This window comes from Zonotrichia leucophrys, chromosome 2 (genome assembly GCF_028769735.1).
Source record: "Zonotrichia leucophrys gambelii isolate GWCS_2022_RI chromosome 2, RI_Zleu_2.0, whole genome shotgun sequence".
In the NCBI taxonomy this organism is placed as follows: domain Eukaryota; kingdom Metazoa; phylum Chordata; class Aves; order Passeriformes; family Passerellidae; genus Zonotrichia; species Zonotrichia leucophrys.
The window spans coordinates 38,352,361-38,379,713 of NC_088171.1; the positions used below are offsets into that span (position 1 = coordinate 38,352,361).

At 37.6% G+C, this 27,353-nt stretch overlaps 1 protein-coding gene across 6 annotated transcripts in view; it reads right to left on the reverse strand.

Annotated features, from left to right (window-relative positions):
- Positions 1-17,111: 17,111 nt before the first annotated feature.
- The window catches only part of ZNF385D (zinc finger protein 385D), a 417,872-nt gene continuing 407,630 nt past the window's right edge, over positions 17,112-27,353 (reverse strand). For all 6 annotated transcript variants that reach the window (XM_064704620.1, XM_064704623.1, XM_064704621.1 and 3 more), the window contains one exon: positions 17,112-23,957. In XM_064704620.1, the coding sequence (XP_064560690.1) occupies positions 23,724-23,957 (234 nt within the window). In that variant the 3' untranslated portion in view covers positions 17,112-23,723. The remainder of the gene's footprint in view (positions 23,958-27,353) is intronic.

Here is a 27,353-nt window from a genome sequence, read left to right on the forward strand (position 1 = left end):
AAAGGCAGTATTGGTAACATGGGTAGAGTTACAAATTTGGAAGGATGGCCCCAGTTGTTCTCATGCTGCCAGCACTGCAACCACAACTTGGTGTCCAAAACTGGACTTGTGCTGCTCTGTGCTGGATCGCCTCATTAAATGCTGATCTGAGCTCTGCCATCCTTTCTGCTGCAAGTCCTTTCGTGAGTGCTTTGCTCAGTTGTCAATCATACTGACAGAGTGCCTTCCATTCTCTATAAATTTTTGTATGTAGTGGGTGACTTCCTCTGCTTTTTATATTTTAATTGCTTTGTCAAAAAGAGTAATTCAGGGCCTTTTAGAAAATTCCCAGGGTGGTTTCACCACAGTTCCACACATGACCTCTTCTCCTCTCAGAGAATTGCAAGACTGACTTTTATCCTTACAGCACCAAAACACTTGTATGCTTCACCTCCTCTTTTCTTGTCTCTGGATGATTGCAAGGCATTGCTTGTGTTCTATTTCATCCAAGAAGGAAAAGGAAAGGTCAGTGTCTCAATCTGTATATCTTAACCTTTTACAAGCGTTGAAATTCAAAGAAAAATATGTTTTTAAAGTAATATATTTTTGCAAAGGTGAAAGAGAGTCAGCTAGTGTGCTGATCCTTTTCCTTCAGTTTCAGGGATTCGAATTCAAATTACTCATTCTGCCACCTTGTCTAAATTAATGAAGCTGAATATGGAAAACTTTAAGAGAGGTTATTAACTTTGTACCAAGAGTAGATGAAGTGCATGGTCCCACACTAGACCTTGCCTTCTGCACTAATAACAGTGATTTATCTCTGGTCTTTCATTATTTAAAAATAGTTTGCCATCCAAATGCATGGCAATGAATTTGAGTGAAAGGCTTGACTCTGTAAGACAGCATGTACAACTAACACTGCTTCAAGAGAATAAAGTGCAGCTTTATGACAGAATAATACTTAAGGATTTTTTTCTAGTCATTTGTATTGCAAAGCAGCGGTTGATTCTCTGTATGATCCTTGTTTTTAATCCTTCTATGTAGGATCTTGTAGGATACATGTTTTTAATTGTGCAAGTGATTTTAGCTTGATCTAAATAGCTATTAAATATAATAGCTATTTATATTTATTATGTAATAGTTATATAATAGGCTATTAGGAAAGTTTCCTAAAAATCTAATTGTGCCTACACTTCTAGACCCTATCAAATTGCTTTTCAAGTTTCCGTCTACTCTTTTATTCCAAGTCCAAGTAGCAGACCATAGCTAATATCTAACATTTCTTGAAAGTAGCTTTTAGGTTTATCCTTTGCTTCTTGTGCCATCCAACAAAAACTTATCCTTATAAAGCTCACTTGCAATGCAGCATATATTTGTGTATCCTCAATTGTCTGCTCTGTTTAAGCTGGATATTTAGTTCTGGACCTTTAAAACTAGACCCGAGAGCAAAGAGTGGGGAAAAGAGGTGTAATTTTTTTGCAGCTCTATTCAAAAACATAGAGATAAGAACTTCAGCTCTCTCTCTTGGTGCATGTTGTCTGCAGCATGGACAGAGAGCTGGAGAGAGCTCTCCTTTGCTTTTAGTTAGTTTTTTTAGCTAGCTGAGGCAGAGAAGTTCTGCAGACTGTGGCTTTTCTTTTCTTGGAACTGGTTGGCCCTGCACTGGACTGAAAACCCAGAAAACCACCAGGAGCTCACACCTGTGGCCCACCAGGAGCAGGGATGCAGCATTTTCCAGCACTGGAGGGACTGATAAGAGACTGAGCGAGCAGAGCTACATCCCACAAAAAGGACTGTCCCTGAGTTTGTCATCTCTTTAGAACAGTGAGAAGTTCCATAGTTTAATTTTTTGTGTGTGTGTTTGCGAGTAGTTTCCTTGTTAAATAAACAGGTATTTCCACTTTCCTTGAAGGAGATTTATGTCTCCTGAACCAGTGGGGGAGAGGGGATGCTTGAATTTGCTTTCTAGAGAGACTCCATTGAGAGGTTTCCTCCCAAATCTGTCCCAAACCAGGGCAGTTGCTAAGACTGCTAACTTTGCCTTCACAGAGGGCTGGGGAGGAGGGAGGTAAAATATTGACTTCTGCCTGCAAAATGATCTTGTCTTCCCAGATTGGACCATAAAATTAGACTTCCCATACTGGTTTTCATTAACTAGACTGAAAGTTCTGGTAGCAGGCTTTCTCTCTCAAAAACAGATGCAAAATGGCTGATCAAGGTCCCTTTGGGTTTCCTTATCACAAAGGGATAAGAAAACCCAAAGGGACCTTGATGAGCCATTTTGCATCTGTTCCAAAACTAGAAGGTGCCCAGCCAAGTAAATTATTCCAAGGACTGAAGCCACAGAGATAGTTCATATATCCATATAAGTTAGTGACTGCTCAATAGCACAAGAGGAAAGAGTTCTGTCTCTAACAAATATCCCACACCTACACCAAATAACAGTATAGAAACTACCTCAGCGAATTTGCATGATGCAGAATCACAGAGCATCTTCCCTTCCCTTGCCTAAATAAATAACCTTAGCACTTGCATTTTGGTTAAACATTTTCACAGGTCTCTTCTCTTGCACACTCAGAGTAATTATAGAAGGTTTATGCAAGCCTAAGCCTAGAGCAGCGAGACAAGATTTACTTACCTAGCTTTGGAGGGTCTTTGCTCCTGCCCTTCTACCTTTCAATCAGGAGTGAAGCAGTGTGCAGGAGCTGGTTTCAGAGGCCTGGAGTACTTAATGTGAGCCTCTATTGACTCAAAAGCGACTTTGCAAAATTGCCAGGGAATTTTCCAGTTCAATGTAGCTGCACCTTTGAAAGGTATAGCACTAAGTGTCTAAAAAAATATTTATTTTCCTGAATGGTAGTGTTTTCAATGAGGGGAAATTACCCCCATCTTATGAATAAGAAACAGACTTTGTTTCTGTCATTTACTCTCCCTCCCTTAGCATCTCTAATTGAGCCATCTCCCAGCAGCACCACAACAATTTCTAAAATCTCCTCAGGCTTTCCCCTAGATTTAGAATTTTAAAATTTAAAAATCCCTTTTGATCCTGAATTCCAGTCTGGAACAAGTAAACAACCATTGGTGAGTAAAACTACTCAGCTGCTAGGAGCCAGTCTGCCAGTCCATAGCTTCCCTGCTGTTTCCTACAGGTTCCTGCCAGTCTCTGATATCACCTTATCATCGCTGTGATAGATTGAAGCATTATCTCAGTTGGTGAGAGCACGGTGCTATTAACGCCAAGGTCACGCATTCGATCCCCATTTGGGCCATTCACTTAAAGAATTGGACTTTATGGTCCTTGTGGGTCTCTTCCAACTCAGAATATTCTGTGATCCTGTGTTATTCCCTGCAGCTTTCCCACCTGTGATCTAATTTCAAGTTGTCTGGACAGAGTAATATCAAACAGAAAATTGAGGGACCCTTGATGCTCATTAGGAAAACATGAATATTTCATTTATTCTCCTCAGCATACCCTTTTCACTTGACTGAAAGTACATTAGAAACTCATATGAAAGCTCACACTATTTCTGTTCCAAGTGCTGTTCAACCCAGTCACATCTTAATGATTGTCATTCCCTTTCTTTTACCACACTGAAGAAATTCATGCCTTCAAAACCAGTTCATTGAGTTGCCCCAATATGTTTTTGTATTTTGCTTTCTTTTTTTTTTTCCTCCATCCTGCCTTTGATTGACTGACTTGTGTTCTTGACAACCAAAGAACTTTTGAGTTCTACTAGGGAAGACCCCTCCTCAAGCTTAAGCCTTGACCTTTAAGGCATTTTTGTGAAAGCAGATGCCATGAAAGCAACTTGTTGTTGATCTGAGTCCGAGAAATAAACACTCTGTGTTCCAAAGATGCATATTCTGAGCTTTACTTCAAATGTCACATAATTTTAACTTTGTATATAACCGGGATGTTTCTCCCTGCAGCTTATACTTTTGCATTATGCATTTATGTAAAATGCATTTAGCCAGGAGTAATCCTTTGAAATTCTCATCTTTATTCCATGGGGGAAAATTATGGACTGGCTTCTACTTATACAAATCTAGAAACAGCTGCCTGAGTTACTATATAATTTAATTCCTTAATTTGAAACTTTACTCCACTTTCTTCCTTTGTTTAAAGTTTGATTGATAAATTTAAAATCATCCTGTAACTATTGTCCTTGATTAATACTTTATTGACTGTATTTTCATTTTGTCTTTTCATAATTTTTCATTATTTTTTTCTGATTGCACTGTGTGTGTTAATTTTAATTCTGGTTACTTTTTAGAAGATGCTAGAGAATGAATTCTTTTACAGTCTCATTCTCTTCAATTCCTTAATCACTCAACAGTTGCATTTGTTGCAACAGTTTCTTATTTATGATGACATCTTTTCCTCTGCAGGAACTATTTTCCTGAATTATATACTTACTCCAACTTTTTAAATCTTGCAGCACACTCCTAGTCCATTTGCATAGTTGTAATCTACCTTCCAAATTCATAGAATATTTAGTAAATAATATCATACTTAAATTTTCAGTCATTGCAGACATGGCAACACAAAATGAAAGTGTAATATCTGTATACTCCAGTAAAATATATATTGTGGTATCTGATACTTCACAACAGGATTTTCTGACTTTTCTGTGCAACCAAGTTTCAGCAAGTTAACATCTTTAGTGGAAGCATGTTAAAAAATTAGCCATGAAGCTATCTCCCAAGGACTATTGACAGGATCAATGAAAACATTACTTTCAGTACATGGTTTGGAAAGAAGAACTAACAGTTCAGAAGACCCAGAAACAATTATATTATTCTAGTTTTCTACATACAATTCCTATCTTTTTCTTTCCACCAATACATTTGTATCCACCTCTTTTACACCCTATCCAGCTATCCCGTGCTCATGCACACTGCCTCACTAATACCTGCACCTGCAGTTTAGACAGCTTGTTGATCTAATTTTGCCACAGGCAATTATTGATTTTCATTTTAGAACTGGTCAAAACCAACCAATCCCACCACCAAAATTACTTTTGAAGAAATGCTATCCAAACCAAAAGCAGCTAAAAATGCTTTCAGCTGATGCTCTCACATCTCCCATGATTTCAGGGATTTCAAAGCCAAAGTGACAGGCACAACACCTTGCCTGTCCTTGCTATCACAGACATTAAGAAATATTACCCAGCTAATATCATATTTTTGAAGGTTTTCAGTATCAAGAAGTACTCATGCTTATTTTCATTTCAGTATAACTGATATGAGGAAGAAAGATTAGTCCTTTTAAAGCGTATACAAAGTAGATAAAATGAGATTGGCTGTAGCAGACTTGGATCTGTTCTGCATAAGCTGTAATGAGCAATGGTTACAGCGAAGGCAGCACTACTGCCACTGAGGACAAATCCAACAAGCGAGAAAATAAATCCACCCAACAAATTTATTGTGGTAGCAACACCCCACAAAATTATATCTTCAAAATTATAACCTTTTTTCTACCTTCTGCTCCTTCCACTGTAGGTGAGCACATCCTGGTCAGCTGCCCGTCTCCCCTGGGACTCAGCTACACACACCCTCCTGGCCTTCCATGGTCACTGACAGTCAGTGTAAGCAGTGAGAAGGCAGCCGCAGCTTTTGCTTTATATTTTATCTACCTTGCAAATATTATGGGGGAACTTACCGAGAATGAAAACTCACATATATGGAAAGGGGATGTGGTATAACTCATTGAACCAAACCATCTAGAATACATAAGGCTCAGGAGAACAGGGCAGAAAAAAATAGCAAAGAATATTCAAAGTTATTTTAAAAATTCGTGGTCCTTCACTCGAAGGTCAGAACCATGAAAAAATGCTCTCTAGGGCTACAGAGAGTCCCTTTTATTTCTTCCACAGAAAATAGATACAACAATACCTAACAACAGCTATTATGGCTTCAAAAAGTATAGTCCCCGGAGGATCATCTCTTGCTTTCAAAAAAATTAAACTATTTGATTTTCATTCCTGGCATTGTACAGCTCCTCAGTGTAATCTGCTCAGGAGTTGGGGCAGGTGACCTGTTTTATCTGAGTCACCAGCCTAAATCAATTTCAATCCCACTGATATGATTTACTCCAAACTTCTCTTTTCACAGTACAGCTCAACAGCAGGTCTGAATGAAATTCTTTTTTATCAAACTGTCCAGGCAATTCAAAGTAAGGAAGCATGTTTGTATCTACTAGTCTTAAAAAAATCCTTCAGGTTCTAAGGTCTGTGGTCATGTAGTCTTACAGACTTAATGGAACAGAAGATTTTCTGTAAAGTCATAAAATGAAGCACTTGGTATATAAAGTACAGAAAACCTTCAACAAATTGCATCCCTCTTTATCTTCCATCTTCATATAAGCTACAGTACAAAGCTCATTTCCATTTACTAAATGGATATGGCTATATTTTTATTTAAATGGTACATGGTTTGTTTTTATTTTATCAGTGTGAGAAGTAGGAGTAATTTAATTGACATTAAAACAGCAGTGACTTGCTATCCAGCAAAACAAATTGTGCAGTCGATTCCTTGCATACTGCTTATTAGTTTCCTTGGTAACTTGTAATCATTTGCCTTTCTAAAACAGATGAGATGTCAACAAATATGCACTGTAGTAGTGGTTTGATACATCAAAACCAAAAGTGCTGTAATGACAGCATAATAAATCTTAACATGAAAACTTAATGGCCACATTAGTGACATAATAACCGTAGTCTTGGGTTCATGCTGCTCCCCACTGCATACTTTTGTTTCATGGCATGGTTGTGACATGTAGCAGCACATGAAGCACCTTCCAGTACATTCTCCAAAATCAACTCCAGACAAAATATTTAAAAGCAATCATTTCACATGCTAAAATCCCACAACTAAATGATGTCGGCTCTTCCTAGGGTGATGCTATTAATCAGACAAATCCTATTCCAATTCATTTTAGTCATAGAGGTTATGTCAACACAGACAAAATCTTTATATGCTGCCATAGAGGAATTCTCAAAGAATAGCAAAAAGTTCTTTAATACCTCTACACATTTTTGACATGGTTTCTTTTCAAGGCAGCAATATTACAGAAGTCCAAAACAAACAAAAAACCACCAGGGTTTTTAAGAGATAACAAAGGGAGTGCCTTTAGAGTCTGGGAAGAGATAATGGTAAGTGATCTCCAGAATTTCAAAGAGTTCCACCAGCTGCTTGAATGATGTGCAGTAACTTATGTTCAGCAGAGGAAAAAATATAAAAAAGGAAAAGAGGATAAAAAACAGCTGTGAAGAAATGGAAGCAAAGGTAGATATCTACTAGAAGCTACTAAAGCCTTTGGTACTATTGCTCACAAAATTCTCCCAAAGAATCTGGCTGCTCAGGCCTTGGAGAGACATACCTTTTGCTGGGTGAAAAACTGACTGGCTGGCTGATCTCAGAGAGTGGTTGTGAATGGGGTTACATCCAGTTGGCATCTGGTGACAGGTGTCCCTCAGAGATCAGCACTGGGACTCATTCTGATTTTTTTACCAATGAAATGTCTGAATGAGGGGATCTAGCACACTGTCAGTCAGTTTGCAGGCAACACCAAGTTGGGCAGGAGTGTTGATCTGCTGGAGGGTAGGAAGGCTGTGCAGAGAGATCTGGACAGGCTGCATCCATGGACCAATTGCATGAGGTTCAGTAAAGTGAAGTTCTGGGTCCTCCACTTGGGTCCCAACAACGCCAGCATCGCTGCAGGCTGGACAAAGAATGATGGGAGAGCTGCTTGGCAGAAAAAGATTTGGGTGGGGAGATGGACAATCATCTGAGCATGGGCCAGCATGTGCCCAGGTGGCCAAGGAAAGCCAACAGCATCCTGGCCTGTATCAGGAATAGTGCGGCCAGCAGGAGCAGGGCAGTGATCATCCCCTTGTACTTGGTGCTGAGTAGGCTGCACCTTCAATTCTATGTTCAGTTCTGGGGCACTCACTACAAGGCACACTCTGAGGTGCTGGAGTGAGTCTACAGAAGGGCAATGAGCTGGTGGAGGGTCTGGAACACAAGTCTCATGAGGAGTGACTGAGGAAATGGGTTATTTAGCCTGAAGAAAAGGAGGCTAATGAAGGAGACCTTACTACTCTTTACAACTACCTGAAAAAGGTTGTAGTCAGGATTGGACCCAATCTCTTCTCCCAGGCAATCAGTGACAGGACAAGGGGAAACAGACTCAACTTGCTCCAGAGCAGGTTTAAATTGTATATTAGGAAAAATTTCTTCCCTGAAAGGATTGTCAGGCATTGGTACAGGTTGCCTAATAAGGTGGTAGAGTCACCATTCCTGGAAGCATTCAAAAAATTGTATAGAACTGGCACACAGGGACATGTTTAATGCTGGGCTTGGCAGTGCAGATTTCAAATGCTGGAGATTTTTAAAACTCAGCTGGACAAAGCCCCAAACAGCCTGATCTAATGTTGAAGATAGCCTTGCTTTGAGTTGGACTTGATAACCTGCCATAATCCAAACTAAATTATTCTATGATTTATGGTTGGTTATTGGCAACTGCAGCACAGATAGGCCTTTGGCATCTTTAGAATTAAGCGGCAGTTGAAGAGGGATTTTAGTTTGCAGTGATTATGGATGTATGAGGGGAAAAGTGTAACTATGTGATGCCTGTTGGGACCTGTGTTTCAGTTTCCAAAATCTTTAAGGATTATTGCAGTCATGCTGCCTTGTACATTTGTGAAAGCCAATGCTGTAGTCTGAGACAGCTGTAGCTAAGATGATGAGGACAAAAGCAGGTTCTAATCTCTTTAAGTGGCTAATTACTACACATTTATCTCCAAATTACCCTTATACCTTACATATTGCACATCAGTATTTGAAAGAAAAAAATCCATGACTGATCTACAGACCAGATACATGACTACATATCCAAATATCTTTCTCTTCCCCAAGATTTCACCATGTAAGGCAGTGTTTTTAATCATCATGTTTTAGTGATGGACTAACTAGTTTGCAGGAACAAGTGGAGCTAGGCAAACTTCTAATAACACAGCTAAACCAGGGAATGTAAAATGAACAGAAGAAAATAAATAGCAAGAAAAGGAAGCTAAGGAAATATATCAATTCCAGGGAGACCACCACCACCAATGTCTGATGTGGTTAAGATAGACCAATATTGGGCAGAAGCACATGCTTTCAAATAAATGGGGAAATAACAAGAATAGCTTTCCTCAGCTACTGGACACACACTTTCACTAGTTTATTTAATCCATATTAAATTATTTGCCACCTTGCTTATCTGTGTTTTAAATCTCCATGTTGCCAAGAGTTTAGTGATTTGTGAGCCAAGTGGGATAAGAGTTCCCCAATACTTTCTCTGCTCCTGTGCAAACACACAGATGAATTATGTATCTACACGTGCCAGTCCCTCTAGGCCCATTTTGAACACCCTTGTGAAGAAAATTTGTGATCTCTGACACTCTGGTCACCCCCTCTGCTCTCTAGCAGTACTTGTAGAGCAGAACATATAGCACTGTCAAAGTTTCTGGAGATTTAAGCAGCTAGGCCATGATAGTGGGATCCAAGATAAGGAGATAAATATTTAGGAAGAGATTTCAGCATAATTTTGTCAGCCCTTAAACAAACATTTTTGATCCCCAAAATTCCATCTCTGTAGCTCAGCAAACGCTTGAATGACACAAGTGCGTGCATTCCCTCCTGCAAGGTATCCTGGCCATAACAGCTGTATTGACAATGTTGGTGCATTGTCTTATGCTAATCTATGCCTAATGCTTTTCCAGATTTCTGAATGCTGATTAAAAGAAATAGAATTTCAATAAGGTATAAAACATCAAAGTCAAAGCAGGAAGAAGCTATATCCATATGCTGTCTAACTCAGCCCTTCCTAACACAAATTTTACAACCTACCGTCTCTCTTGGGAATCAGTAAGTGTATCCTAAATGACATCTTGCTAGCAGCAGAAAAGATGCATTTTTAGCTCATTTTCTTTGGGCAGGCTCCTGATAAAACACTGTCTATCCTCCAAAGAAATTTTCCTTCTACTGGCTTGAATGTTTTCCAGGGCAATACCACCAAAGAAATTTATCCTAAGCAGTGCTGTCACCATCATGGTTACTTCAGCTCTGTGATTTTGGGAGAGGATAAAGAAAGACACACACAAACCAGGAAAATCTGGCTTAGGTGAAGAGTTTTAGGGGAAGTCAGAAAACTGGGATAAATTCTTCAGGACAGGGAGTTATATGATTATAAATGTAAACATTTTCTTTCATGTTATTTGTATGGGAAATATTATTTGGGCAATCCTACCAAACTGAAGTATTTTATTATTTATAGCTAGCTCAGCATGCTAGACAGTGTATTACTTAAGCCCAGTAACTGGTGGTTACTCACCAGTTTCATGACCATCCCATCACTAAATGGGACCTTAGACCAGATGCCATTCTCCATAGCACTTACTCAGAGCCCATTTTTAGTAGCAGAAAGACCTTGAGAAGTTCACCAGCATCAGGAGCAGTCAACATACAAAGCATTAGTGCATGAATCTGCATGGTGCCTTCACTAGCCTAGGATTGCTCCACCACAACCTGTCACAAAGAGTAGCAGACTGGAACAAAGTGAAGGTAATAACACACTGACACAGAAATTCAGTTCTTTTACAGCTACAAGAGGATGTTCATGCTACCAAAAGCAGTATTGGGACACATGAGTTTGTGCTTTGGTCACACCAAGGTATTTAGGCCAAATGAGGAAGATTCCATACTTCACCCAAGCAAAAAGTGGTACATCCCAATTCTATAAAATAGTAAGAAGCTATTATAATTTCTTTCAGAATGACACAAAACTGCCAGCAGCTACATAGCTTGGAAAATAAGAGTTTTTTGCATGAAGAAATTATTTAACCTATAGGAGTTGGATGTTAAAGCAGAGAAAAGTGGAAATAACAGATCTCAGAAAATTTCACAGTCACTCTCTCAGGTGAGATAGTAGAATATGACAATTTTTAACAGGAGCCATCTCTTGATTATGATTTGAAAATAACATGTTTATTCCCAACTATGTATCAGATCTCAGCCACCAAAAATTGCTAGAAGCCTAGAAAAATAATGAGGCCATGCTTATTTATAACAACTGTCTAGCTCTGAGCTTTCAAATCAAACAGCTTCAACCTTTGGAAAAGACTGCAAAAGCCCCCTACAAAAAGTGAAAACTTACTACTTTTAACCAACAGCTCTGTGCAATGGAAGGAAACACCTGGCTTCTGATAAAGTTTTAGGCAACTGTGGTTTCTCAAATCAGGAATTTTTTGAGATGCTAGCAGATAGGATGAGCTCTCTTACCTGGGATGGACTGAGCGGTGTTGGAATTAAGGAAGGCGTATCACTCTTCTCAGAAAACTTTTATAAGCCAAATAGAATTTATACTTAAGATTTACTCGTACTGTCCTCAAAAAATTTCTATATTTGTTTCAGTCTTCTGCTTCTTTATTTTAACCTGATGATCCCATGCTTCAAATAATGGTGCTTCACTGAAATGCTGGGTAGGAAGAGAAGGACTCAGCCACCTTTGCTCTATCATTCTTTGTGCTTGTATGTAAAGCTCAGTGTCTCCATTTCTTTTCCTGCCCTTTGATTCCCTTTTACTCTGTAATTTCTAGAGTCAAAAAAAATCTGTTCTAGTCTTTACAAAGTATGCAGTAACATTGCCAAGGCCCTGTGTGAATCCATCTCCTTCACTTCCCAAGGGTGAGCTGGCTGGGCTGCTTTGACACAGCTTGGCCATACAACAAGGGAACAAACTGCTGGAGAGAGAAGGAGCTGAGAGAGACACTTGGCCTTGGCTGGGACACCTTGACTTGGGATCTACATTTATCCCTTGTGCAATGCCCAAGGTACACTGTAGGTGTGTCTGGCATGCAGACACTTCTTCATCCTACATCTTCTTCATCCTGCCTGCCTTGCTGATCCTGGCTGGTGCCTGCCTCACCACTAAGACTGGCCTGGGTAAACCAGGACTCTCACCAGACTTAGTCCCTGTTATCAGACCTCCTGCACACCCTGCCCTGGTACCAGCCCCTTGTTGGGGGGCCCTGCCCGGCTGTCACCCTTGGCTCCTAGCACCCCTTGCCCTGGGGAGCAGCCCTCTTCTCTTATCCTTGCTAAAACAGAGTGGGTCCCAGGGGAGTTTTTGGACACCATAATTTTTGCTTAAAATTAAAAAAACAAAATAAAACAAAACACACATGTGTCCAAAATGCCACAAAAAAACCCCCAAAATAAACCCTAATTCAAAACTTTTACATTACTGTGCTTGGTGTAATAAAAACTTCATTGCAAAAAAATTCTTCACTTTTAAGACTGAAACTAAACTTACTAACAAGGATATTTATGTCTTTTTCACACTCATCTTGCATATGAATGACTCAGTTCCATCATTGTGCTCTACCATACCCTGGACTTCATGCTGGTTGTTCCCCACCCTGAACTAGAGAGTAACTTGCTTACACAGGATTAATTTATGATGTACAGTATTTGCTTGACTTTTTTCATCAATTTCAGACTCACATAGCACAGATGTCTACCTCTCATTTTTTATCCAATATTTCCTTTGTGATCTGTGGGGAAAAGAAGCATTTCCAGTGCACAAGTAATCTCATCCCATAGCAGACTTTTTATGGAGAGCAGCTCAAAATCTAGTGAAAGGTAGTGATAGAGGTATACACGTTTACACTACTGTGTATAGTAATTAAAGGAATCAACTCACCTACCAGAGATTGGGGAACTGTTTTAGTGCCTAACAGCTTTACCAAGGTCCTAGCACAAACCTAGGTCTCCAGAGAGTGTCAGATGAATTTGAATCACATATCTCAGATGGCCAATCTCTTCCTTTCTTTACCATGAAAAATTGTGAAAGCTTCCCAAGTTATGCTGGGATATAATGAAAATAACTTTAAGACTTGCCTTCTGCTATAAAATGAAATTCTTATTTTATTAGCACAGAGAACCTTGAGACACCAATACAGCAGAAATAAACAAGAAATGGCCAGGCTGTAAAATAGCCAATTTGTAAAATTGCCAAATTATTAACCATGCTCTGCATAGCTCTGAAATATCGATTTCCATTAACAGATGGTATAATCTATGAAGACTTTGAATTTAACTGTTCTCATACTTAAAATGTTCAAATTAAAAGATAAAACAGTGAACTAAATAACTGTAAATCTACAAATGATGCCTTTTTTTTTTAATGAGAAACTCAGTCTAAATTGTATTTAACATTAATTAAGAAGTCAGAAATTAAAATTGGTTTGGCCTCAGTTGTAAGGAAAACAGAAGGCTTCCTTTTTTTAACCAAAACAGATTATATTTTTGTGCTGCAGTCACACAAAGCTTTTAGTTCTGGAAAATATTTTGAACATGCTTCATTTGGAAGAATATTCTAAATCAACTAACAAAATATTGAACATATTGCTGAACATTGACTCACAGGTTTTGGTTTTTTGGCAGGGAGAGGTTTTTTGGTTGTTGTGGTTTTGTTTGGCTTTGTTTTTTTTTTGATTACAAAATATGGGATGGAGCAGAAAGTAAAAATGTATCTGCAGTGTGCCACAGCATAACATTTATATTCAGTTCCTCTTTGAAAGGTGCAAATCTGTGACTTCTCGGCAGAGGAAGGTTTGAAAAAATAAAGACATGCAGGTGTCAAGTGGCAATTTATTTACCTAATTATTAGCTAAAGCCTGAGTTGAATGCTAAGTGTTAAGAATCAGACATCACAGACTAGTGCAGTAACTTCAATAAGATCTGTATTTTATTGCTGAGCTTTGGAACTCCACAGCTTGACTAAATGGCTTCTTACCCACCTAGCACAGTCATACAAAATGCAGGCACTCCTTCACTGAGGACCACAACTCACAGGATTCAGCAACCTCAGCAGAGTGTCTGAAATAAGTGAAGAGTGAAGAGGCCTTTTATTTTGGCTTCACCCCCTTTTTCTGTTGCAGGGACATGGTCGCAGGTATCTGTCTCCCTATGGCATGCCCTGCCATAAAGTCCCAAGGCACTTGTTGCCCAAAATAAAAGATGAGCAAGTCTTAAGCAGTTACCAAACTCTGCATATTTTCATGAATTCAGTGAACTAGAGACATACTTTTTGCTTTCAGAGCTGTTAAATATTTTCACTAGTCTGTCTGATTTTTTTTTACAGGCCTGAACTATGCTTAGCAACTGATTGTGACAGATGTGTTTTGACATGAGATTGTCTAGGAAAACTATTCTGAATCCTATTTCAGCAAGGATATGACAGACTCTTCCAGCCGACATGCAGTGTCCAAAAAGCTACCACCAAACATAGGTACTTACAAACAGATTTGGAACAATTTTCTTACTATATTTATGTGAATACATAGATTAAATAGATCCTGGGCAAGATTCAGAAGTCTTTTTCATATTGCACGTCAACCCTCATATTTCATATATTTCTTTCCCCAACTTATCAAGTCGTGAGTAAAGTCAGTAACATATTTTGGAATGCACACTAAAGTATGCTCTGACAGAAAAGGGAGCAGTCTTGCTGACTAGGGCCTTGTGCCCAGCTAGCTGCTGCCACAGTAAAGGTGGCACAGAACCTCATTCATAACCGAGACAAAGCCCACCTGAATCTTTGCCTGCTTCACACCTTTTCTGTGTTTTAACATTTACAAGTATCTTTAAACTTCCAGAGAATTTTCAATGGTGATTTTATAGACATCAATTCAAGTATTTATACTTGAAGACCTTCTTACCTTGAATAGGTTTCTTCTTTTACTGATGGTTACCACCATTTCCATCCCATCGTAGAAGGAGCAATTGGATCTCTTTCGTGCTCAGCCTTCCATCCTTATTCTAACCATTTAAATTTTATTATATTATTTTCTCACCCCTCATGTATTTTCCAAAAAGATTTAATTATACTTTATTATTAATCAATTAAGTTGTCAAAATACAAAGTTTTTATTCTGTATAATAGAGAATATACCTCAATTAAAATTTTTGATTTTATTTTTAACAGCTATGTCAAATTTGTAACCATTGCCACAAATGGTAATACTTGTACATTGTGCTCTTCAGTTGTTTAGAGCTACTGCATTCTTAGAGCTAGTTGTTATTAGATTCTAAATGCATGATTGTGCCTTTCTTTCCTATTCAGTTACAGCTCCTTTCTATTATATCAGTTCCCAAGGTCATTCTATTCTTTCTGGAAAATGTTCCTTTCTCAATTGATGATAGTTCCTAATATGTGCTATCAAAGAATTTCAAGAGCACATTTTTTTTCTGTGTGTAAAATCACCAGTGAAGCCAGATGCAACTTAAAACTACCTTCTACTTTCTCTTCCCAGCCTAACAATTCTCCTTACACTGTAACCCATACAGACTTCATTTAGTTTCTTTCAAAATTATTTGAATTGCCATATTGCAAATTTAATATTTTTAAGGACCACAGTCTAAAATAACTAAGCAAATCTGGAATAATTAATCTACACTTTCCTAATGAAGAAATTATTAAAATTTTGATAATTTTGTCTCACCTAATTTACCTCTGAGACAACTGAGGTATCTTCTTAGCTCACTGCCTTTTTCCACATGGTTGACAACTCTGACCTTTAAAAGGCCCTCAGGCAGTTATCAGGTGTTTTAAATAGTAAGGTATAATTGTCCCAGTCACCTCCCTCCACTCTTTTTTAAGAGGAGATATTATATTGACTATTTATGAGTCAAAACTACTATTACAAACTACCAGACCATGAAATTTTACTCTTGGACTTATAAAAACGTCATCTAAATTTATAGTGTTTTTGAAGAGTGAATGGATCAGGGCCAGTTCTTGTAAAAGTGTCAGTACTTGATGATACTAGTGATAGTAAATTAGTACCCAGTAATTTAACTGTGCCTTGCATTCCTAAAAGAAGAACTTATGCTGGTTATCTGCAAGCACTAGAAAGAATATTACATTACCCTGCTAAATAACTTGATCTCATGTTTGAAATTTTTCACTGCAGTATTGGAGATTGTCTATAGCTGGAAGAACATCGTTCAAAAATGAAAACAAACTTCTCCAGTTCTCAATAGCTGCAGAATATTTGGCATGGTTAAACTTGCTCTCACACTTTGGTTCAGAAAGAACCACCCTCCATTTAATTTCCAGAACAATTACCTTCTCTGGCACTTGCTGTTGGACTAAGTTGTTCTCCTGAAGGTTCTTTGACACATCATGTAATGTGTGTGCTCTTTAGTGCTTTCACTTGGTCCTGGTAGGTTTTGAGGTTTTTTATCCAAATTTAAAGAGTTTAATGAATCAGTGCCATTGGTAGATGATTTGCATACTGCTGTGGATTATGTATCTATTGCATGGGATTGTGATCCATTGCAGCCTGTCTCAAAGAGCAGAACTGAAGAGTTTCTGAAGTATTTAGTGCCACTATGAAATTCCTGACAGTCAGGTGGAGCACAGGTATCAATAAAACGTGAAAGGCTAATTTACTTTTTTTTTTCCCTGCTGCTTTTCACAGCTGTATAAGGAGGTGATAAAAGCTCTAGGGTTTATTCCAAGAATTCACTTGACATGAAAAATACCCCTGTGGAGAACAGAGAACCTTACACGGTTAGGGAGAAGGCTTAATTACAGCACAGCCAACAAAATTGGCTTCAGTGCTCACCATTTAAAGCAGCCAATATTGTAATGAGGGGCTTAATGCAGGACTCCAGCCACATGGTTCAATTATGCCACTGAAGGGGATAAAGGGGTACTGTATTATAACCCATATTACACAGATCATAAATGGATGTTTTGGCTTTTCTTTTGCTCTTAAATTCTTGTTGCAGGGTCTCACGGTGCTGAGGGAGACACAAAATGTGATTTAGCAGAAGGATTGGAGGGAAGTAAATCTGTGTGTATGCAGAGAGACAATGCGCAGCCATTTGTTGACTACATGGTGGCTTTAGTGTGGGTCATCGGATAAAGAGCTACATCTGTTTCCATCTCCTTTCTAAAATTATAAAAACAGTAGAAGAAGAAGAAAGAAACAGGCATTTTCTTTTTGATTGATGAATAGTTTTAGCAAACTGGTACGACTTGAGCAACTGCAGGAAGAAAAAAAAAGTGACCCAAGTGGAGGCTCATTACATTTTCATTTTTAATTCCTGGGTTCTCCTTCTGGGTACCAAAACTGACATGAATAGTTTTATTCCAATGCAAAAATCAGATTCAGGCAGCAGTTTGCCTGGCAATAATATCATGGCAAGTCTACATTGAAAATATATCTGAAGGAAAGATTACATTTTTGGGTGGAAGGGGGAGGGATCATCCCCCACACTGAAGCACTGGTTAAAAACTCTCAAATCAAAACTTTTTCAAATTTACATCTTCTGTGTTATAAATACATCAGAATGACCACATTAAGAACCTCTGCTTCTCCCCATCAAGCCACCAGGAAGTTTTGAGAGGGTTCAAACAGGCTACTACAAAGGCACAACTTTGCCTATGTTCTCTCATCTCCCACTCTGTTGTGCCCCAAACAAATCTCTGCACTTGACAGATTGTGTTTTGAACTGACAGTTTTCACCTGATACATGTCTCAATGAGAACAGTTCCCATGGTAAATGCCAGCCACGAGCCACAAGCAGAGAAAGGGCTGACATTGTTAACAAACGCTGCAGGCATTTGTAGTGAGAAAATGGTTTGTAGGTTTTATCCCTTTTTATATTGCTTTTGCACTCAGAAATACATAGATGTTTTTACTGAACATAAGAAATAACATTTAAATTTGATTAAACATTGAAGGATCCCAAAAGATTATTATTTCAGGAAAGTATTAAAGGATAAAGAGACGTCTGTGTCATAAAACTCTAGATTAGGTAAAGAGCACTGTAGTATAGATGTTCTCTCTTCACAATATTTTACCATTACTGTGGCTTTGCTGCTTTAAATTCTTTATTCAATTTATTGACTCTGATCAAATGGCCCAACAGGGGTCTTGATGATTATGTACTTCTTAAATGTATATTTAATTATATGGATTCTGTTCATTCATATGAGAGACAAGACAACCAATAAAGAAACACTGAAGAAAAATCAAATTGTAATAAAAACAAATAAAAAGTATGGACATCCTTTCTGGAGACTCAGGTATTGACAAAATGCAGTGATATCTTGGCTGGTATGAACACACCTGAAGACATGGAGTCCTAAGGAAAATTATTGTGTCCTTCAATTGTGTGTCCAATATGAATATTATTAACTATGCTTGTTTCTAGTCATGGGTGTCAAACCCTTGATTTCCGCTGTGAACAGGAAAAATGTCAGGGTATTGACAGTGTGCCTAGCATAAAGACCATTGCTACAGTTTCACCATGGCATCTAATCCAAAGAATTTCTTCTGAGTTCTTTCTCATCAAACTTATTTTAAAGTTAAGATCTCACAATCTTCAAGGTCCCTATGTTTTTATCCAGCAACTCTTCAATGTCTCAGCTTGTTCATACCTCAGAAGTCCAATTTGAGAACATAGCACAAGGAAAAAGGGTCAAATTAATTCACAGATTTCTTTACATTGACTCTTTCAATACTTCTTATTTTACCACCCAAGCATCATCCCAGCATGAAGCTGACCACATGAACCAGGCAGCCACTAATAATGTTTCACACTCAGCCAAGTTCCTTTATCAAAGTATCAATACAGAATCAGAGTTGAATGACACCTAATTGCAGTACACAGCATGACTGCAAAAGGCCTCATCCACTAAAAGCAAAAAATTGCCTCTATTGAAATAAAAGATTTTTGCAACTGCTATCAGGAGTCCCAAAGGTTTTTCATACCATTGTTAATTTTGGTCTGGAGCACAGACTCTTTCAGCTGCTGACATTTCAGGTCAGGCTACGCAATAATCATCTTCCAGATAGTCACATTTACTCCAAAATGGTCCTGAATTTTAATAAACTTGTAGAAGTGAGAGGCCATAAAACTCTGGTCCTTGGCTAAACCCTTCACTGTGAGATTGAGATTTAAACTAGTTTAAGATAGGATTGATCAGTGTTACTGTTTCTTTTAGTCATGTATGGAATTCCAGCACAGAAGCTTCTGTATGATTCAACGGCACTGAAGGAATGGCACTTAGAGATAAACAATGAGAACAGGAGAAGACATGATGTCAAAAAATTCTTAACATTTTACATAGTATAGGCTCACGTTTTCACATGCATCTTGATAAACAGGAAGCCCATTCTTATTTTCTTGAGAGCTTTGGGAGCTTACAGTCTTGAAGTTTGAACTGTGCTGAAGCCAGTTTTAGAAATGAAAATTCAGACACATGTTAGTAAAAAGACCAGACTTATTTTTGTGAGTTAACCCCAAAACCAGGACACTTATACAGTAGTCCAGGTTCTGATTTCATATGTTTTCAGAAAGATTTGTGCAACCACATAGTTCGAATGTCTGTGCTTCATATCTACCCAAAATAATGTTATAGTTGTGAAAACCTTTTTAGATCTTGCTCCTCAGTGTTGGTCTAATGTTCATAAATTTATTTTTGCAAAAAAAAAAAAAAAAGAATCGAGTTAGAAATTCCCCAGGTTACTTTGAAGATACTCTAAAAACTATGTGTTTATGGGAAGTAAAATGAAGAAACAAGGCCTTCTAAGCATAATTTCACATTTCAGGGAATATGGGGTCAAAATGCTACTGTATCTTTGGCAATTAAATAAAAGTGACTGAAGGCAGGTCCATTCAGTTATGGTATTCCTGATGTAAATGGAAGACAATGAAGTGAGACATTAAATGTACCAACAGCATCCTTGCATTGATTCGACATCTAGAAAGCCTTTTAAACTTTTAAAATGTAGAGCCAATTGTAATATTTCAGTACTAAAATGACAGATGTAATTCTTCTAGTTATATTAACTTTATTTAGCTATTTTTAATTTTATATAATTTTATATAATTTATCTTAAAATAAAGATGTATACTTTTCAAATACAATATTTCTTGACATGGTCAGTCCTTATTTTTTTCATTTTAGATTATCATATTTATACCATTTGCTTACTGACTTTTCACATCAGCTTTTACAGCAGTTTTCAAGAAGGTAACTAAATTTATGGTTCAGAGCAATGATGATCCCTCAGAACAAAGGTTTGAAGCCATAGGTAGTTGGAAAAATGCAGATAGCATAAAAATATAAATATATATAGATATATACCTCCCACAAAAATACCATCTCTTTGGGTCAGAACAGAATAGTTATTCTTTAACACTTTGAATAGAACTTAAGAAAACATCCCTGAACCTGATTGTTTTTCTGAGTTCATTACCCAGCCACTTCCCCGCAGGCTGATTTCACATTCTTATTCCAGTGAGTGACTCTGTCTTCAATGAAATTATCTGCTTCCTTGTGCTTTAGGCTTCCTCTTGGCCCTGGAGTGCTATGGTAATATGAAATATGATGGCATTTTTTTCTTAAATACTGCTCTCCACACTGGATGTATTGACAAGTAGGTGTAAAGTGTCTTCTGTTTTCTACCTCCTCTGTCATCTACTGTGGACATACCCTTGACCAGAAGTTCTCTTTCCCCCATTAGATAGCTGTGCCAGTATTTTTCTTGACATATATATATATATAACAGAGACCGGTTGTACTAATGTCCTGGGCACATTGGCTTGTTACTGACCGAGAGGGGTGTGGAGCAGCAAGGCACAGAAAATCCACTATACATTCTAACATTTAGGCTTTATCCTTTATTAGGTAGTGAGTAAGAGACAAAAAGAACTGAGTTTGTTGTTTACAGCTGAACTTTAAAAGAGACTTGTGTGAACAAAAACTTGTTCCATAGAGCACTGTGACAAAAGAGGTCCAAGAAAACTGAAGGTGTCATTGCAAATTAGCTGATGTAAGTATTTAGAATGACACTCTTATTCTAGCAAAATTTTTATGAACTTTGCTCTTAGTACTGTGCCTCCATACATGCCACAGGCCATGTTTTGGCAAGGATCAGCCTGTTGATTTTGATGGCATCACAACAACATGCCAGGATGTCCAGCAGGTGTCCATGCACCAGAAGGCCGTTCATAAGAGCCTTCAGGATATTTGTCTATCTCCCATTTTCCCATCTTCCTGCTTCCTCATGGGGAAAAACTAGCCTGCCCAGACCTTCTACCTTCCCAAAATGTGAGTACTTCTCTGCTCCTTTAGCAAGATCTTACTTACGCAGGCTCTTACAAAAGGCTCTGGAAACAAGTGGTGGTTCATGGAGCACAGCTTGAGAGCTGCTGCCCTTTTCAAGGAGGAATCTGAACGCAGCTGGCAATGGCACTACAGCTTCTGCAAACAGATGGAAGGTTGAAAGCAGGCTTAAAAGACCAAGTACACTGAATCTTACTATCTCATGTACCCAAATAGAATGAAAAATTTTCTAAATTGAATGAGAGGAGCAGGTTTTGAAGGCTGGCTTATTTACTGCCTCTTTACTGGGAGCTGTAGAGTAGAGAGCCCTTTTAAATGTCAGCCCCTAGTTATTTGGATGTCTAAACTTGGCTTCAGGAACTTACTCATACTGTTGTTTTGAAAGTTAGGCCAAAGCAATCCAGCTGGTAATTAGCCCTGGAATCACCATCATGTATTTTTCATGGCTACATAGGTGTGAATTGAATATAAACAAAAGCTCATTTCATTTCAAGGCACAAACGTTTGCAAATAAACTGGATGAAATACAAATACATAATACAGAACTTATTTTAATACTTCTAGATAAATAAATGCATCTCTTTGGAATTCTTCGGACACAGATATCCATGGAACCTCTTCTTTCTCTCTCTTTATATATTTTTTATAAAATCTAAATGCGGAGAGGTTTAAAAAAATGGCAAATACAAATGTATATGGAAGGCTCACTGATGAACTGCAAGTCAAAAGTGCTGTATATTCCCATCCTCTATATCTCCAACCTGTCTGCACTAACCACAGGCAGCATTATATAGCAACCACATGGTCAATATTTTGCATTACTGCCTTTTAATGAAATCTTTCAAATAATTTCCCCATCTAAACTTAAATTATGCTTTTAAATTTTATTCTGCCTAAATGTATGGTAGGCATTTCACTTAGCTACACTTCAGAGTGGTTGCATGTGACTCAGCAGCACACTCCATAATATTAATAGATACTTTTCAGCTCCCTATGGGAAAAAAGCAGGCAGCAAGGATTATTTTTTTCTCTGTTGTTTGTTACTTACCACTTAATGACCCACATGTGAAATCAATGGTTATATAATTATTTTATATAGTAGATTTTCTGTTTATAAGTTATTTTTCTTACTCTAACATATATACAATATATCTATATATACCCCTGATAAATCTTACTTTAAAGGGACACAGTCAACCCCTTTAAGCCTCACAGTAAATACATAAGGCTTTAAGCTGTCCATACATCACGGTCAGCTACAGAATTCAAGGGTCCCTTGAGATCCTAAAAGTTGTATTTGTTCCAAACCCATGATGTGCAGTTATCTCGTAATATGTATCTCATGTGTCACTGTTTACATTTTATAGGTATATTAAGACATTTTATATCACATCAGTAGGAAATAAAACAAGGGAATAAGTCTGTTGCTAAGACTAAACCTATTGCAAAAAATATTACCTGTATCTACAGACACTCCCACTGGTGTGATATAAAATGAATATGTGCCATTCTTGGGATGAAATTCTGGCTACACTGCAGTCAGAAGGAACTTTAAACTGACTTAAATGAGACCAGGATTTCTCTCCTGTTTTTCATTTGTCAGTTATGACTCTTTGTAACTGATTTGTGTCTTCCCTCTGCTCAACACTGAAGTGTCAGGCCTGTTTCATGATAAGATCATATTTTTGGTTTTCCACTGTCATGTCCTAAACATTGATCTATCATGTATGTATTACACTTTTTGAATAAACACAGAGTGTACACATACATTCTCAGTTAAATAAACATTTGACCCATTCTGTGTACAGTATCTGAATTATTTTTCCTCCACTAGATCCTCTTTATCACTTTCTTTGCCCTAACCTAGATAATTTTCATTCTTATGTGAGTGAGGAAAACTTTTCTCACCAGGAACAGCTCCACATTATTGTAATAATTTTTGACTACTTACCAAAGTGACATAATTTTGTTCATTTTATCTTTTGCAACTCAGAAACCTAGTGGCATAGATAGAGACACAATACTACTGTTTTACAAGACATCTATTGTATCTACTTTTGTTCAGATAAATACCCAGTAACTGCTGATTTGGCAGGAGGATTGGTAAGGGTACTACTATTCACAGTGTTTCTTTTTTTTTCCTTCTTCTTTAATCTACAGAATAAAGTATTTTATATACATTGGAACCAGTTAATGCCCTTTAGACAAATTTGTAAGTTGTTTCATAAAGCAGGAAAGACATTGCAGGGAAATATGTGCCAAAATGCACAGTCAAAAGGCTTTGTAAGTTTTATATGTCACTACAAGTCAATGCTGGAGATCAGTTCTAAAACGATCAATGCTCAAGAGAAATATTCTTATCTGGAGAAAATACCACCCATTCCCCCTTTCAGAATTTGTTCAGTTCTCTATCAAAAGTTCTGGCTCTTCATATATACTTTAAACTATAAATAAACACTGCATAGTTCAATGTCCTTGATTTTCATTTTTTTTTTTGTTTGTTTTGATTTGAAAAATTATTGCAGTACAATTAATTCCTGTTTGGAGTTCAATAAGGAGCAAACAGCACGGGAGTGTGGGTGGTCCGTATAGGCCCAGGAGCTGGTCGTAGGAGCGCTGGAGGAAGTGCTGAAGTCTGGAAAAGGGTGGCTGCTGGGGCTGTGCGGAGACTGAAGGGGGAATTCACAGCCACAGCAGCAGCTGCTGCTGCAGCTGCCAGTGGATTTGGTAAGATTCGTGGGGCCATCGGCTTTGAAGGTTCCTTTGAAAATACTAATTTTACCTGTGGGGAAGAAGAGAAGACAAACAAACAGAGACACATAATTTTTTCATATTAGCTACATGAGAGGGAGCTTGATTTAAGATTATATGTGCAGAATCAAGCAAGAGAACCTCGAGGTGGCTACTGACTCCATGAGCTGTTGGCACCTTGTAACAGGTGATACAACCTCCTCAATAGACAAAGTACAAGGATTTGGTTGGGGAAAAGGAGTTCCAGCGTTCACACCTAATTGCTGACACTCGCAATTTAATATGAGATTAGAAATCAAAACAAATCTAAAACGAGACTAGGGAATCTGCACCAAAGTAAAGCTGCATATACCCTGTAACAATTAAACAAGGAAAAATCAGATATCCTGCAACAACTAAACAAGGAAAAATCAGATATCAAGTAATAGATCTACATCTGGACAGCTTAATGTAGAGACATTAAGAGCAGAATGGAAACATATCTTATTCCCCGATCTTACAAGATACTTTTGTTTTAATCATTAGGATGAGAGTTCTACTTAAAATTAAGATCTCCATAGAGCTCCTCTTCATTTACTCCTGTTTATAATAACAATCAAATAAACCAATCTTGTATTTCATGAGTTATGAATATCTCATGTTTCACATGTTTAAATGGGCGCTGTCCCATATAATTCTGCTGCATATTCAACTGTTTTCCACTAAGATCAGGTTCATTTTTACAAGGATTGTGAAAACCTGGCAGAAATTTTAAACTAGCATTCTGCCAAACTATAATATTTCTGTGCCTATCACTGAGGTTTCTTCTTAAAAAACATTTAAAATCATAACATGATTTTCCTGGGGATTACCCAAATACAAATCAAAACCCCCCCTCATTTAGTTTCCTAAAAAAAGGGAAAAACCCCAAACCATGAAGTTTCTCCAAGACTGAAAATACTCACAAGAGTTTCAGTAATATTTAAGAAAATTTACATTTGGGATGCATACGAATGACCATCAGAGTAATCTCTATAGATTTCTGCAGTTTTCAGTGGAATTTCAAGTTTTTAATGAGATGCCAGGAGCCTGAATACCTTTGCAGTCCTGCTTTTATAACTTTGAGATAAGATTAGAACCTCATTTACTGACAAAGAAAAGTTCCCATTGTCTCTGATGGACTTTTGGTGGGTCTGTGCCCTAAGAAGACCTGAGGCCTCTTGCAAAGGGCATAAACTTGAATACATGGTATTGAATATACAGAATATATGTACCATGCTGTGGTAAATCTCAGTGTAAGTATGGACACTTTTTACTTACAAGGAAACACAACTTCTCATTCTTGACTTAAAAGGGATTTTCAAGTAATTAACTTGAATAGTATCACTTTGACATTTTCAACTCAATAGAACCCTAGTGAGTGAATCACCAGAAATTAAGGGCAGGAGTATTTTAGCATGAACCATAATTGAGTTTCATTATTACACTACCACCATATTCCAAAAGGTCTGTTGGCTCTTTACTGGCCAGATGGATAGAGGTTTTTTTTTAATTTTTCCCAACACCTATCGGCAGAACTGCTGGCTTCCAGGCCCTTTAAAGCTCTGGGAGAAATGTTCAGATCAAACCAAATTCTTTAACTCTCTAAACAAAGGATATAATAGATGTTAGATATAAAATTCCTTATGGTGCCTATTAAAAGCAAGGATCTGATCTTTTTCTTGATCAGAGTTATGCTTACTGATCCTAGCTGTCCTCTTTCTTTGCTGAACATATGACTTCTTCTTTCCTTCTCACATTTTTTAATAAATACCTTTTACAGCCTTATTTAGAGCAGAAAAAAAATCCCCAATCCGAAAACTAACAAACAAACAAACAAAACCACAAAACAAAATGAAAAAAGACCCACCCAACCCCCCCCTCCCAAAACCACCACCACCAACAACAAAATAGCCAACCCCCTAACAATCCTGAGGAAAATTAAAAAAAAGAGAAAATATGTAACCCTGAGTACTTTCTACTCTTTGGTCTAGAGTTCCCAGTGAAGGGGATGTTTATTGTAAAGTCTGGACTATTAAATGCTTGATAACCTTTTTTTCTCCAGTGTAGTATTTTATACATCACTACAAGACTTCTTAAACTCTGAAATATCAGTGTGGGAATTTATAAATTTTCTGTCTCTGAAGCATGTAAATCTAGAACAGACTGAGAAGTACAAATGATATTGAAAACATGGTAAAAGCAGGTTTTTGGTCTAACAAAGCCATGAAAATATAGCATGTTCATTTTTAAATTTCTGTAGACAAATTTGGCAATGTCCATACATTTTGTGTAATGAAGAACAAAGATCTCACATGACTGTTTCTATTAAAAGACTAAGGCTTTCTTGCCATTCTTGGAGGAATCAGGTACTTCTGATTAAATTCCGAGATTACTTCTAGTTAAATAGCTTTTCAGTTAATTTGTCAACGTGATTCTGATTTCAAGGTAGCTGCAAAACAAGTAACACTTAACATATGCAGTACCTTGCACGTTCATTTCTAACTTCTAATTTACTCACAGGTCAGCATTAGGAGTAAAGTAACTGGTATTTGGAATGGTAACAATGAAACAATCGAATTGTTTCATTTCCAATGAAGTAAACTAAGAGACAAATAACTTGAAATATTAGTGGGGAGCATCCTGGTTTCACCTAGGGAGAAGGAATAAAGGAAAAGTAAAGAAAGAGCATTAAATTAAAGGTGAAATTAGTTGGCTTGTTGCTGTGTTATTCTGCACTTCAAGTAACAACAGTTCCTGCAGTTTTTACATTCAAAGCCAAAAAGAATAAATGGAGAACTGGTCTATCCTTTCTTACAGAATCCGCAATTCTACTACATATATCAGTTCATTTCTTGCTAGTTTTTTCTCTTCTTCTTAAATCCCCTTTGCCTTTTTGATGCCCTCTAGCCTGACCTGTATATTGTGAGCAATTGGGATTGAGGGAGAGGGAAAAGGACACCCTGCTGTTATTTGTCTTGAACCTTGGCTGGAGTTCTCAGAAATCACTATTATATAAATTGGTAGAGAGCTGTGCACAACTGCAACAACAATGTAATAGTTGTTTTCATCTCCTGAAAAATAATTTCCTAAAGGAATAACATTCCTGTCAGAAAGGCTTTCCTGATTCCAAATCCTACTTACCCCATTACATATTTTCTATTCCTTTCAATACAGTTTGTATTGAAGACCTTGATCTTTCTAGTGGATTACTGAGAAACCCTATGGGGCTATTTCCCTATTAGTGGATCCACCAGAATGGTGCACTTCTTTATTCTACAACTAAATCCTGCATGAATATGCCACTCATGAGTGCTGCCCCAACAAGGACACAGTTTCTGCTGCCATGAGCTTTAACTCAATGTAAAAAGAAATGGGTTTTCACAGAAAAAAAAAAAAAAAGCTCCAT